The 12,208-nt window shown below is 53.5% G+C and overlaps 1 protein-coding gene across 2 annotated transcripts in view; it reads right to left on the bottom strand.

Annotated features, from left to right (window-relative positions):
* Positions 1 to 11,942, bottom strand: part of LOC105096050 (tyrosine-protein phosphatase non-receptor type substrate 1) — a 43,626-nt gene extending 31,684 nt beyond the window's left edge. Inside the window, exons 1-2 of one of the 2 annotated variants that reach the window (XM_064475826.1) lie at positions 11,598 to 11,942; positions 10,643 to 10,730 (exon numbers count right to left, since the gene is read on the bottom strand). In XM_064475826.1, coding sequence (XP_064331896.1) covers positions 10,643 to 10,721 — 79 coding nt within the window. In that variant the 5' untranslated portion in view covers positions 10,722 to 10,730; positions 11,598 to 11,942. The remainder of the gene's footprint in view (positions 1 to 10,642; positions 10,731 to 11,597) is intronic. The other variant, XM_064475827.1, reaches the window with a different exon arrangement.
* Between the last annotated feature and the right edge of the window lie 266 nt (positions 11,943 to 12,208).

The raw sequence follows: 12,208 nt of genomic DNA, 5'->3' as shown, positions 1-12,208 counted from the left end.
GCGTATAAAACACTACCCACCCCCCAATATCCCTTCCTTTTCTTTATTTTTCTACATATTACCCACCACCCAACATATTATGTAGATATTTGTCAATTTCATTAGCATCCATCTCCCTACCCTAGACTTACTTATAAGCCCTTTGAGAGAGACTTATTTTGTTCCTCGGTGTATGTTCCAGATTTATATCAGTGCCTGGCATTTGTTAAATGTATGTTCTGGTTTGGAATCTAACTCTGCCACTCATGAGACCCCAGGAAATTAACCCACCAGACCTCTGGTTTCTCACCCGTAGAACAAGGAAGATAATAATAATAACACTAGGGTTGTTCTAGGATGAAACAGGCTCATGTGTGTAGAGAGCTCAGTGCTGTGCTGGGCACAGAGGAGGCACCCGGTGCAGGGCAGCGTTTCCAGGCAGCGGACATTTAAGGATGAAGGGGATGACATATGATCACGGCCTTCAGCCTGAGAAGCAAAGGATTCTCTCCGAGGCAGAACCAGCTCTGCCCAATGTTTGCACAAGACCACCTGGAGCTGGACCTGTGAACAAGCTGTGCACACTGTTGGCAGGAGTCTGGGAGGCAGGGAGGGCTAGAGGCATTTGCTGGGTTCAGGGACCTGGAGGTGATGAGAAATGTTCACAGTGCGCCCTGTTTGCAAAGCAGCAGGGAAAGAACTATCAAGATGTGTGTGCTGTAAGCACCCCTCGTATTCACCATGCCTGGGGGTGGGGGACAGGTGAGGTTGCGAGAGCACGCACAGGCACCAACACCCACCATCCACTGCGTTTGGTACCTTGACAACCTAAGGACCTTCTTCCCACCTCCCCATTTTGCAGAGGGAGAAACTGAGGCCCGGAAGTAAGGACTGGAGAGGCTGAGAATCCAAGGGTGTCCTTCCCAACCTCCAGGCCCAACTGTTCCTCTAAGGCAGGCCCAGGCGCTGCCGGCCATGAGCCCACAGGTGCAACATATGGATGAGGCCAGATAAGAGGAAGCCCTCATTTAACTGTCATGAGCCCATGAGGCAAGTGCTGTTGTCAGCATCTTCTTCGTACAGGTGAGACCCCGCGGGCCAGGGAAGGGGCAGAGGCAGGACTCAAACACAGAGGTGTCTTGTGCGATCTCTTCTCCCTGCGGCCGGGTCCCCTCCGGCTCAGGCCTCTGGATTCTTAGGCTGCCAAGGACGCGCACACATTTTCCCAGCTGAGATGAAGGCCCCCTTAAAGGCGATGCGCGCTTATTAAACGACATTTGCCAAGGTTTCAGCACACTCTGCTGCTGACAGCAGATAGTCTCCGGACGAGATTTCTCCCCAAGCTGACACTATTCGCTGATGCCTTTTATAGCGCTTTTTGCAGTTTGCAAAAGCACTTTCCACAGCTCTTAGTTCCCTTAACCCTCCACAGTCCCTGTGCGGGAGGAAAGAGTGGTCGCAGTTCCATTTTGCCAATGGAGAGACTGAGGCTCAGAGCAGGGAAAAACAGGCATCTGGGCTAGAGTCTGAGAGCTGGAAGGGACCAGCAGGAGAGCAGCCAAGTTGAGTCTGCTTCACAGAAGGGGAAACTGAGGCCCAGAGCAGCAGTGTAGTGGATTCCAGGTGACGGAGGGGGGCTCCACCTGCCCCTTAGAGCCCCAACTATGAAATGATGATCACACAACAATAACAGTAATAGTAATGATGGCTAATGAGCATTGAGCATGGGCATTACGAGGAGCACAACGGACATCACCAACCTCCTCAAGGACCCAGCAACACGGGGCTGTCACCACCCCCACCTCACAGAGGGCAAGACTGAGGTACAGCCACTTGGCCAAGGTCACGCGGCTGCAGAGCAGTCTGACTCCACCTGCGTCCTCACCCACTGCATCAGACCGCCTTGTGCAATGAAGGGCCCTTTGGAGGAGGCAGGCGCTGACTCACGCCCTCCAAACCGAGCCCGGCCAGGAGAGTGTAGCCCAAACTGCATCACATGTCATGGTTTGCCTGCCCGTTCACCGCGGTGCCTACACTGGGGAAAGCCGTACTATAGAGATGAAATTTCAAGTACCCATTCTGGGGTTTCTGGACCCCCCCTTCACCCCAGCTGGCACTGATATTTTGTGCCTGCTGATATCTTAGGGATCCCTGTTTCATCACAATGGGCAGGGATTTGTGGTGTGGTCACGGCCCCCGCCACAGAGGTGGGATGCTCCAGTAGCTAGGGTACAGCTCTGCTTTCCGACCAGGTTTACTGTCTCTAGGACCTCATGGTTGAGCCTCCTTTTTAATAGGAAGGTCTTAGTACCTACCTGATCCCTCATTCAACCAATATGCATTAACACGCCTACCATTACCAGGCTGTGTGCTAAGGTCCCAGGAGGCCCAGGAGAATTTAAGACAGACACAATCCTTCCTCTCATGTAGCTTATATTCTAGTGGGGGAAACAGGGCTGAAATAATGAAATAAATACGGAAAAGGCTAGGAGTGCTAAGAAAAAAATGAATTTGTTTCTCAACAGAGACTAACAGGGGAGTCACTTTTAGAATGGGGCAGTTGGGAAAGGCAACTGTGAGGAGGTGAGATTGTAGCTGAAACCCAAAGGAAGCAAAGGCCAGCGGAAGTGTTCCAGCCGGTGAGAAGAGCAAGTGCAAAGGCCCTGAGGTGGGAAAGCAGCTGGTGCAGATGAGGGCTGAAAGCTGGTACAGAAAGAAGACCGCCATGGCTGAAGCCCATGGAGGAAGGAGAGTGTAGTACTAGTTGGGGCTGGAGAGATGGACATGGTCCAGAAAAGGCCATGCATCATGGATCATGGTAAGGAGTCTGATTTTATTCTCAGAGCAGTGGGAACCATTGGAAAGTTTGGAGCAGGACCAAAGAGGATTTGATTCATTCCAGCTGCTATGGGTAACAAGACTGGAGGGGGCAAGAGTGAAAATAGGAATGCAGCAATGAGGATGTTATAGCATTTAGGGGTTTGGGCCCAAATCCTAGCTCTGCAGTTAAAAGCTCTGTGACCTGAGGCAAGTCACTTCATCTCTCTGAGTCTCCATCTCATCATCTGCGCAGTGGGTATAATAATACTTCCCATCGCACAGAACTGTGGTGAGAATTCAATGAGATAATGTACAGATCCTATCACCTGACCTCACATGTTCAAAGTCAAGTGCTCAGTGAACCAGATCCTACTTGGTCTGGCCCTGACCTCTCCTAACTCTCCCACTGCCTGTCTCCCTTAACTCCAACCTCATTGGCTGTTCCCAGAACAGAGCTAATCCATTCCAGCCTCAGGGCCTTTGCACTTGCTATCCCTTCTGTGCGGCATGCTCTTCCCCCAATATTCCCATGGCTGCTCCCTCAGTTTTATCGAAACCTCTGCTCCTCAGAGAGGCCCTCTGTTCCCACTCAACCTTCTATCCACTTTATCCTGTTTAGTTTTCTGCATAGACGTTGTCTCCACCTGCTGTAATGTTTACTTCAATCTGTGTTCCTTCCTCACTAGACTCAGCGCCATGAGAGCAGGTATTTTTGTCTGTGGGTGTATCCCCAGCACCGAGAGCCAGCCCTACACACAGCAGATGCTCAAAATTACTTGTTGAACGAATAAAGATTAAAATGACCATAACAAGGATGGAAAAGTGGTTAAGAGTAAACTGAGGTTTAGATCCAGCTTTATTTAATTCTCATTGGCTATGTGGCCTTGGGTAAAGCCCAGCTTGGCTTTGGAGAGCCTCAGTTTCCTTACCTGTCAAGTGGGGATGAAGGACTCTATGCTTTTCAGCTCATTGTATTAGACATTGGATTAGACAATGGCACACATCCAAGTATTGATGGATGAAATGATGCCTCATGTCCAGCGTCTGCTTTATAATCCTCCCCACAACCCCAACCCCAGAAAAGGGAGGGGCAGGTGAAACCCAAATGGCAGGTGAGTGCTGAAGCTGGGGTTCCTCACACCATTCTTCATTTTGCAAATGTTTGAAATGTTCCAAAATAAAAAGATAAGGAAGAGACAGCAAGGATTCACAGCTCGGCTAGCACATCGTGCATGATTTCCCTCCAGCACGGGCTGCCACTTCTGGAGGACACTGTAGGCTTTGAAGAAGAGGGGGGGTTCTACATCATTAAAAAGTCAACAAATAAATGCTGGAGAGGGTGTGGAGAAAAAGGAACCCTCCCTCACTGTTGGTGGGAACGTCATTTGGTGCAGCCATTATGGAAAACAGTATGGAGGTTCCTTAAAAAACTAAAAATAGAACTACCATATGATCCAGCAATCCCACTCCTAGGCATAGCCTCAGCGAAAACTCTAATTTGAAAAGATACATGCACCCCAGTGCTCATAGCAGCACTATTTACAACAGCCAAGAAAGGGAAGCAATCTAAATGTCCACTGACAGATGACTGGATAAAGAAGATGTGGTATATTTCTACAATGGAATACTACTCAGCCATAAAAAAGAGTAAAATAATGCCATTTGCAGCAACATGGATGGACCTAGAGATTATCATACTAAGTGAAGTAAGTCAGACAGAAACAGACAAATATCATATGGTATCACTTATATGTGGAATCTTAAAAAATGACACCAATGAACTTATTTATGAAACAGAAACAGACTCAGACATAGAAAACAAACTTATGGTTACCAAAGGGGAAAGAAGATGGGGGAGGGATAAATTAGGAATTTGGGATTTGTAGATACTAACTACTATATATAAAACAGATTAACGACAAAGTCCTACTGTACAGCACAGTGAACTATATTCAATATCTTGTAGTAACCCATAATGAAACAGAATATGAAAAAGAACATATATATATATAATATATATGTATGTATAACTGAATCACTATGCTGTACACTAGAGACTGACACAATATTGTAAACCAACTATACTTTAATTAAAAAAAAAAAAAGAATGGGGGCCTAGAGACCACCTGGCTCCGTCATCCACTCGCCCCAGCTCTGTCCCTTCCGCCTACAGGCTCATCCCTCACCCCCGGCTTCCAAGCTCCCTCCTGATCTGCGCACCTGATCTCCCTCAGCTCCTGGCACTAATCTGCAGCCATCCAACCCCCGGCGCCCCCAAACGGATGTGCCAGGAAATCTTACAGACACAAAGAACCAATTCTGTACCACGGCCAACTTCCGCCTCAGCTGTTTTGCATCCCTGGACAGAGGGCCTGGCAAGACACCTGTCAGGGAAAACCCACCTTGTGGAGGGCTCCATCAGAAGACCTGTCCCAGGAACGCCCCAGTCAATAGGAAAGCAGTTTCGGCTGTGAAAATAGACACTTCCTTCTTCCGTATGGGACGGAAACACATCTTGGGAACACGCACCACCTCTGCCTCCCAGAAGGATACACTGACTGACAGAAATATGAGAGGGGCCAAGCGGGCAGGATGCCCGCACCCCTGGGCCTCAGTGTCTCTACCTGCCAGGGCGAAGGGATGCCGCGTGAACAGCGTGGGCGTGGCAGTCAGGCTGCTGGGAGTCGTCATCCTGGCTCTGCCTCTCACTGTGTGGCCTTGAGCAAGCTGCTGTGTCTCTCTGAGCCTAGTTTCCTCACTGGTTGGATGGACTTGATGATAACTAGGCACAGTACCCAGGGTATCCGTGAGTACCACTGGGATCTTCCATGCCAAGCGCTCAGCCCAGTAAGTGGCCAGAAACGATGGGTTCCATTATTATTACTTTGCTATTTCCCACAGAATTTGGGATCCTGTCAGATTTCTAGCTTTAATGATGGAAACTTCCAGCACAGCTCAGTTTTAAAAAGCCTTGGTCTGGATGACAGGGGGCCTGGCATGCTACCCAGGCCTTGCCAGAGACCCGCTGTGTGAGCCTGGCCGGCCCCTTCCTCCCTCAGGGATGCTCTTTTCTCAGCCCCACAGAGAGTGAGGAGCGTGGACTGACGGCTCTTTCGGGTCCCCTCAGGCCTTCTAGGTCTGAGAATCCACGATACCAGACCTGTGGATCCCACAGAGACACCTAGAGGCAGGCTGGGCCCTCGGCGCTCAGTCCCAGTAACTATTTAATCCCACCAGCCAGGTTTCCGCTCAATTTGCCCTCCCCTGATCACACAAAAGCCACAGGGAAAAACACCAAGCTCTTGTTCACTCTCAACAGCTTGTGTTGTTTTGTGAGCACCTACTATGTACAAGAACTGACGTGGGTCATTTCCACTCCCAAAGGTAAGGAAAACCCAGCAGCACAAAACAAGGACGCTTACAGCACTGGCTAGATGTAACGTGCAGTGAGCTGAGACTGAGCGCCTCCTACGTGCCAGGCTTGGCTTCAAGTATTATACCTGCATTAGCTGACTTAATCCTCGAAATACATTTGTTGCTGTCATCTCCATTTCACAGATGAGGAAACTGAGACACAGAGCTCAGGAAATTTATCCAAGTAGGTAGCGGCACTGGGAGTCACCTTGAGGGGTGAGGTCTGACTCCCAGCCTGAGTCTCAGCACCAGGCTATGCTGCGTCTCTACCTGGAGAGGCTACATTGCAGGAGCACTATTTGAACCAGAGTTAAACATGCACTCATATGTGATAAAACAAGGGGAAAGCGACAAGGAACCTCAGATAAATCCGGGGGTGACGGTTCAGAGGAGGAAGCAATCCCATGGAACACGAGGTAGCACAAATGGAAGGCTGAGTAGTATGAAGACAGGGAGGTACAGGGAATGGCATCTCTGGTGGCAGGAACAGCATGAGCGAAGGCACAGAGATGAGAAAGTTCAGCTGAGGGTGTGGATTTGTACAAAAGCATTTACCAAACTGGGTTAGCTTGCGTGTTAATGGGCGCTAAACAAACCAAATGCCTCCTACTCGTATGTTTGGGGAACCATGGAGCAAACAGGGTCCGGCTGGAGCTTCTACTTCTAGAATCTCTTAGGTGCCAATTTCCTTAAGCTGCCGGGAAAGCTCTGGCTGCAGGGAGGAAGCCTGGTTATCCTGCAGCATTTCAACAGGTCAGCTGCTTGGAAAACACGTGGCTGAGAAACAGGGTCTGTCGGGGAGGGAGCGCAGGCCCTGTTGCAGGTTTGTTTTTCTTTTTTTTTTAAAGAAAACTTGGACCCACTCAACAGTTTTGAGCAGGGGAGTAACATGATCAGAACTGTGTTGACAGACCAGAAATCTGAGTGCATTAAAAAGAGGCGGGGGAGGGGGGTACCTTCCATCAGCCAAGGACTACAAATAAGAAAATAATCTGTCGTGCAGAGCCACTGGGAGCAGCGAGCAAGCGCGTGTGGGATCCACACAACAGTTTTAGACTGCCTTCCTCTCACACACCCCCTCTCCATCTGTCGCAAAGGGCACCAGGAAGATGCAGGAAGATTCCAGCTCTGGGGGCTCCAGAGCTCGGCAGCCCAGATGGGGGGCTCTGATGGGACCCACCTTGCTCCCATGAGCTGTCATTTAGGAGGGCCTATGGGGTGTCAGTGTTTCCATCCTCAGGGCGCTTTCAGAGAAATGACTGTGACTCAGTGAAAAACTTCTGTCCCAGAAGAAACCCTTCCACAAACCTCCCTCTGAGCTGGGCGGGGGCCCCTCTTGCTCCCTCCAGCTTCGACTAAGTCACCCTGATGAAATCATTGAACTTCCTCAGCCACGAGGCCACGAGGCCAAGACTAAAAACCCAGGCTCCCTACCATTCACTCCTTGGACAAGTTACTTCTCCAGTTCTGGGCTCTATTTGCCTCCTCTGCAAAATGGGGATAAGAGCCAATTCATGCTTTGCTTTGCTGATGGATGAGATTACGCAGATCAAGTGCTCAACACATGGCCTGGAATACAGTTAACATTCACGGAACTTCGGTTTCTCCTCCCTTCTCTCACACATGGTTCCCATCAGGACTTCATACATGCCGAATGACGGCAAGTAAAGGAATGATCACATCACGCGTCTCCCCGGGGTTGGTAGAGGAATAATGAATGGCCAGAATGTACCCAGAGAACACCGAGGCCTTAAAGGACCTTTCACAGACTGAGCCCTTTAGGACCCAAGTACCCCTGCCTTGCTCTTCTCATGAAAGAGGAAGTGAGATGAACTTAGGAAAGCACAGAGGAATCACCAGTATGCTACCCTCTACCCAAGGGTCAGTTTCACTAGAGGACGCAGCTGTCCCCCAAAGCCCGAACCCCAACTTGGCCTGGCCTTTTCCAGGTCACAGCGAGTAGTGAATGGAGGTTTAGCTGAAGTCTGCCCATTAGGGGTCCCAAAGGTCCTGGGGGGGGTCACGTGAGGCACTGGCAGGTTCGGTGTCAGTCTCTGCTGCTACTGCAGAATCCGGCTGCCCAGGTGTCCCCAACCCCTGGCCCCTGCCCTTCTCCCAGCCTCAGAATCTCCCAAGGAGAAGTTGTTTCAGGAAACAGGCCTACGTTGGCTCCAAGAACACAGGTTGGTGACTTCACCCGCATCTTTTTAGAATTTCCCTTTGGCAGCATTTGTGCTGAAGGCAATCTTTAGAAACTTCTTTCCCTGCCTGCCCCCATCAAGATAATTCACATGACCAGCCCCCTCCAAACAGGGATCATGTGAAACCATAGCAATCATGTGACACCTCCCAGGCTGACAGTTCTGCCTGAGACACTAGCAGTCACTCAATCCAAAGCTGCCTTCCTAAGCCTGACATTTGAGTTTCTCACTCAAACAAATCTATTTTCTTAGAAAACTGGACAACCTCCTTCTTCCACCTTCCTGCCTCCTGTCCTGCCTCTCTCCTGCTTTGTCATAAATTCCATACCCAGAGCCATAAGAGAAAGGCCTGAAGCCCCATCCTTCAATCAAACCAGGTGAATTCCATGCCAGGGCCGAGAGTGACCAGGACCCCATAGGACAGAGTGAAGGATCCTGGGAGCCCTGAGCTCTGGCGGTGACACCCCTTCCCCACCACTCTTAACCAAGAAATTTATTCTTACCTCCTAAGATTTATTTATTTCAAAGTTAATCTTGGCCTCTCTGCTGCTCCCACTTTTTCAGGCTATTGATGCTGAATGGATTGGAACGGAAGTTTTACAGCCTAATCTTTACCATTTTATAGATTGTTTTTATAGGCAAAAGGGGGAGAATTTGCTCACGAAATGGGTGTTGGTGCTCCTGGGCAGCCGTGGGAAAGGCAGCTGCCCATCTGAACACTCGTTAATCAGCGTCACCCTTCATTTGCCAGGGACGGAAGCACAGGGTCCTGGTTGGAGAGGGGTCTGGAATAGACATTTAGAAATTAACTTGGGCCCAGTTCCCTGCTCCAGGAAAATTTAACACTTGTGAGAGCCCCTCGTGCATTTCCAGGCCAGGAAGGACGGCAGCGCAGGGCAGGGACTGGGACTTTTGCTGGGTGTACTGGCTGGCTCAGGCAGGAAGGAGTAGATTGGAGATGCCACTGACTCACCAGACAGACATGAAATTTATCAGTGCTTCCTCCTGCCCAGCAAGGACCCAACTGTAACTGAAAGACCCAGGGGTGGGGTGGGGGAGTGCCTGTGTAGATTCCGGGGGTTCACGGGAAACTGCGGGGCAGAGAGAAGCTGCTGTCCACCCCCACTTCTCCCTCCACCCACTCTTTGCTAGTTCTCCCTTTCTCACTGCTATCAGATGGTTACCAGTCTCTAGGCAAATGCAGAGGGAGGGGGGGAGGTGGATACTGAGCTCATCTTTACCTCGCTCCTCAAGGGAGGGAGGTGCAGAGACCCCTCTGCCGACAACACAGCTTCAAGGAGCCAACAAACAAGATCCCCATTCTCCCCTGCCACCAAGTCCTTTAACCCCCCACACCCTCCCAGGAGACTCAGGATTCTACAAAATCCCTTTAAGAAGCAGGGCTCCTGAATAGTGACCTCACCCCTTGGCGAACACACGGTAGCCTTCAGAGCCCGCCTGCTGGAGACAGCCAGGTGTTTGATGTAGGCCAACAAAAAGACTTGCTCAGAGCCACAGGTAACAGCCCCTCAGAGCACCTGAACTGCAGGGAGCTGCCGGGAAGCCTGGGGAAGGCAGGAGGAAGGGGGAGGGGGCCAGAGCAGCAGGGGGCACGACCATCTGATGAAAGGCTTGGGCAAGCTGGGAGACAATCCGCCGTGTGTTTTCACATCAGGATCTGTTGATCGCAGCAGCTCACCCCAGGGTTACCGCGGCCTCCCTGCCTCTCTCTGCCCTAGACTAACACTGTTTTACTCTGCACACAAGAGGGAGAGCTCACTCTTCCCTAATTGCAACAGCCGGCTTCTGTTCCTTCCCAGACAGTACTGGAAGGACCTCTGCCCCCTTCTCTCAGACCCTGAAGTCAAACATATGGAAAACATAAGTCTAGGGAGAGAGCTTCTAGAGAAGCCAGGGGCACCCTTCTCTGAAAGCCGTTGACAGCCTGCCTCCCCCATCAGATTGGACAGGGACTGGCAAACCAACTCATCTGGGTACATCGCAGTGCCCAGCGCTGTGCCGCACAGTCCGACTCGAGAAAGACTGGGTTCCGTCTTCCATCCTTGGCTGTGTGACCTTGGGCAAGTCTCTGACCCTCTCTGGGCCTCAGTTTCCGCATCTGTAACCCTGGTTACGGCTGGACATTAGCCGAGTGGCTCCCAGGGGCGGTCTGAGAGGCCTGAGCCCGCAATCTGGGAACAGCAGCGGTGGGGGGTAGGGGTGCTTACCTGTCCAGGCGCTGGACGCTGCGAGCAGCAGGCAGAGCAGCGGCCCGAGGCGGCCGGGGGCCGGGCGGGCGGGCTCCATGGGCCGCGGCTGCGGAGCGAGGAGGCAGAGCGGCCGTGAGTGCGCGCTCGGGCGGGAGCGGGCTGGAGCGGGGAAATGACTAAGGCTCCCCCCTCTCCCCCCACCTCCCCTCCCGGCCGGGCTTCCCCCCATCCCCGGAACGGGCGCCCGGAGCCGCTTAGGAGGCGCCGTCAGCGCCGCGATTTTCGGAGGAACCCTTCCCCCCTCCAGAGAGCTCGAGAGACAGAGAGGGGGAGAGACCCCAAGCGCGCGAGAAACGAAGCCAGGGACGGCCCGAGAGAGGCGGCGGGAGAGGGAAACAGACCCAAGGGAGCCAGGCAGAGAGCCAGAGACACAGATAGGGGAGAGAAGGGGAAAGCGAGGGAGAGAGAGAAAGAGCGCGGAGTGAGCGAGGCGGCGCGCAGATCGAGACAGACAGCGCGGGAGAGGGGAGGACCGCGAGGGCAGGGCGAGGGGCAGCGGCGCCGGGCCGCCCCCGCCGCTGCCCACCTGCCCCGCCCGGGCTCCTCGCGGCGCCGCGGATCGCCTCCTCCGGCCCGCAGTCCGGGTCGCAGCTCGCGCCCTCCTTCCCCTCCCCCTCCTCCCTCCCGCCGCGCGGGAGGCTGCGGGGCTCGGGCCCCGCCGGCACCTCCGCGGAGCGCCTGCCGGCTGCGCGCCCAGGGGAGGGAGGGAGCGAGGGCGGCGCGCGCGGCCCCGGCACCCCTGGCACCCGCGGCCAGGCCCTGGCTGCGGCCCCCACCGCCGGCGCCCCGCTCGGCTCGGGACTGGACGAGCCTCGGCTCCAACAATGTGCCAGTTCAGAAGCCCGCGCGGCTGCCCCCCGCCCCGAACCGCCGCCCCCCGCTCTCCCCCTCCCTCGGCCGGCCGGGCTCGGACCTGCGCCGCCTGCGAGGGCTGCGAGACGGTGGAAGCGCCGCCGGGGGCTGCCCAGAGGCCGGGCCCCTCGCTCCACTTTGCGCAAACTTGTTTTTCTAAGGTCGGCGCCGCGAGCTGGCTACATCGTCCTCTTAAGGTGGACTGGGGAAGTTGCGGCCGGCCTCCCCCGGCCTCCGGACTCTGGCCGCGGCCAGTCCCCGCTTCCCGCCGCAGGAGGCTGGAGGCAGCGAATGAGGGGGAAGTGGAGGAGGGAGGCTGTGTGCCTTTCGCCCCTCCCCAGCGGCCCTGCCCCTGTTCCCCAAAGCTGAAGGCCCCTCTGGGGTGGGTGAGGGCCAGGGGGGCCGATTATCTCAGAGCTGGGCCGAGGTAAAGGAAAAGCAGGAAGTAAATGAATGTAGGGGGAAGGGGAGAGGAAGGAGAGAGTGATGGTACAAAAATAGCGTGTGTGTAGGAAGGACTTCAGTACCGCCTGGAAAAGAGGCGCAGGGAGGAGAGGGAGCGACGAGGGGGGCTGTGGCCAGGAAACCGGAGGGGAAGGGTCTGGGCCTCCCTGGGGAGGTGGGCGCTCTCGCTCTCTCTTTCTCTTTTTTGGCCAAGTGCCTCTCTGTCAA

This window comes from Camelus dromedarius, chromosome 18 (assembly GCF_036321535.1).
Source record: "Camelus dromedarius isolate mCamDro1 chromosome 18, mCamDro1.pat, whole genome shotgun sequence".
NCBI lineage: Eukaryota > Metazoa > Chordata > Mammalia > Artiodactyla > Camelidae > Camelus > Camelus dromedarius.
The sequence above is the reverse complement of the archived record's forward strand: the minus strand, read 5'-3'. Positions and strand labels throughout refer to the sequence as shown.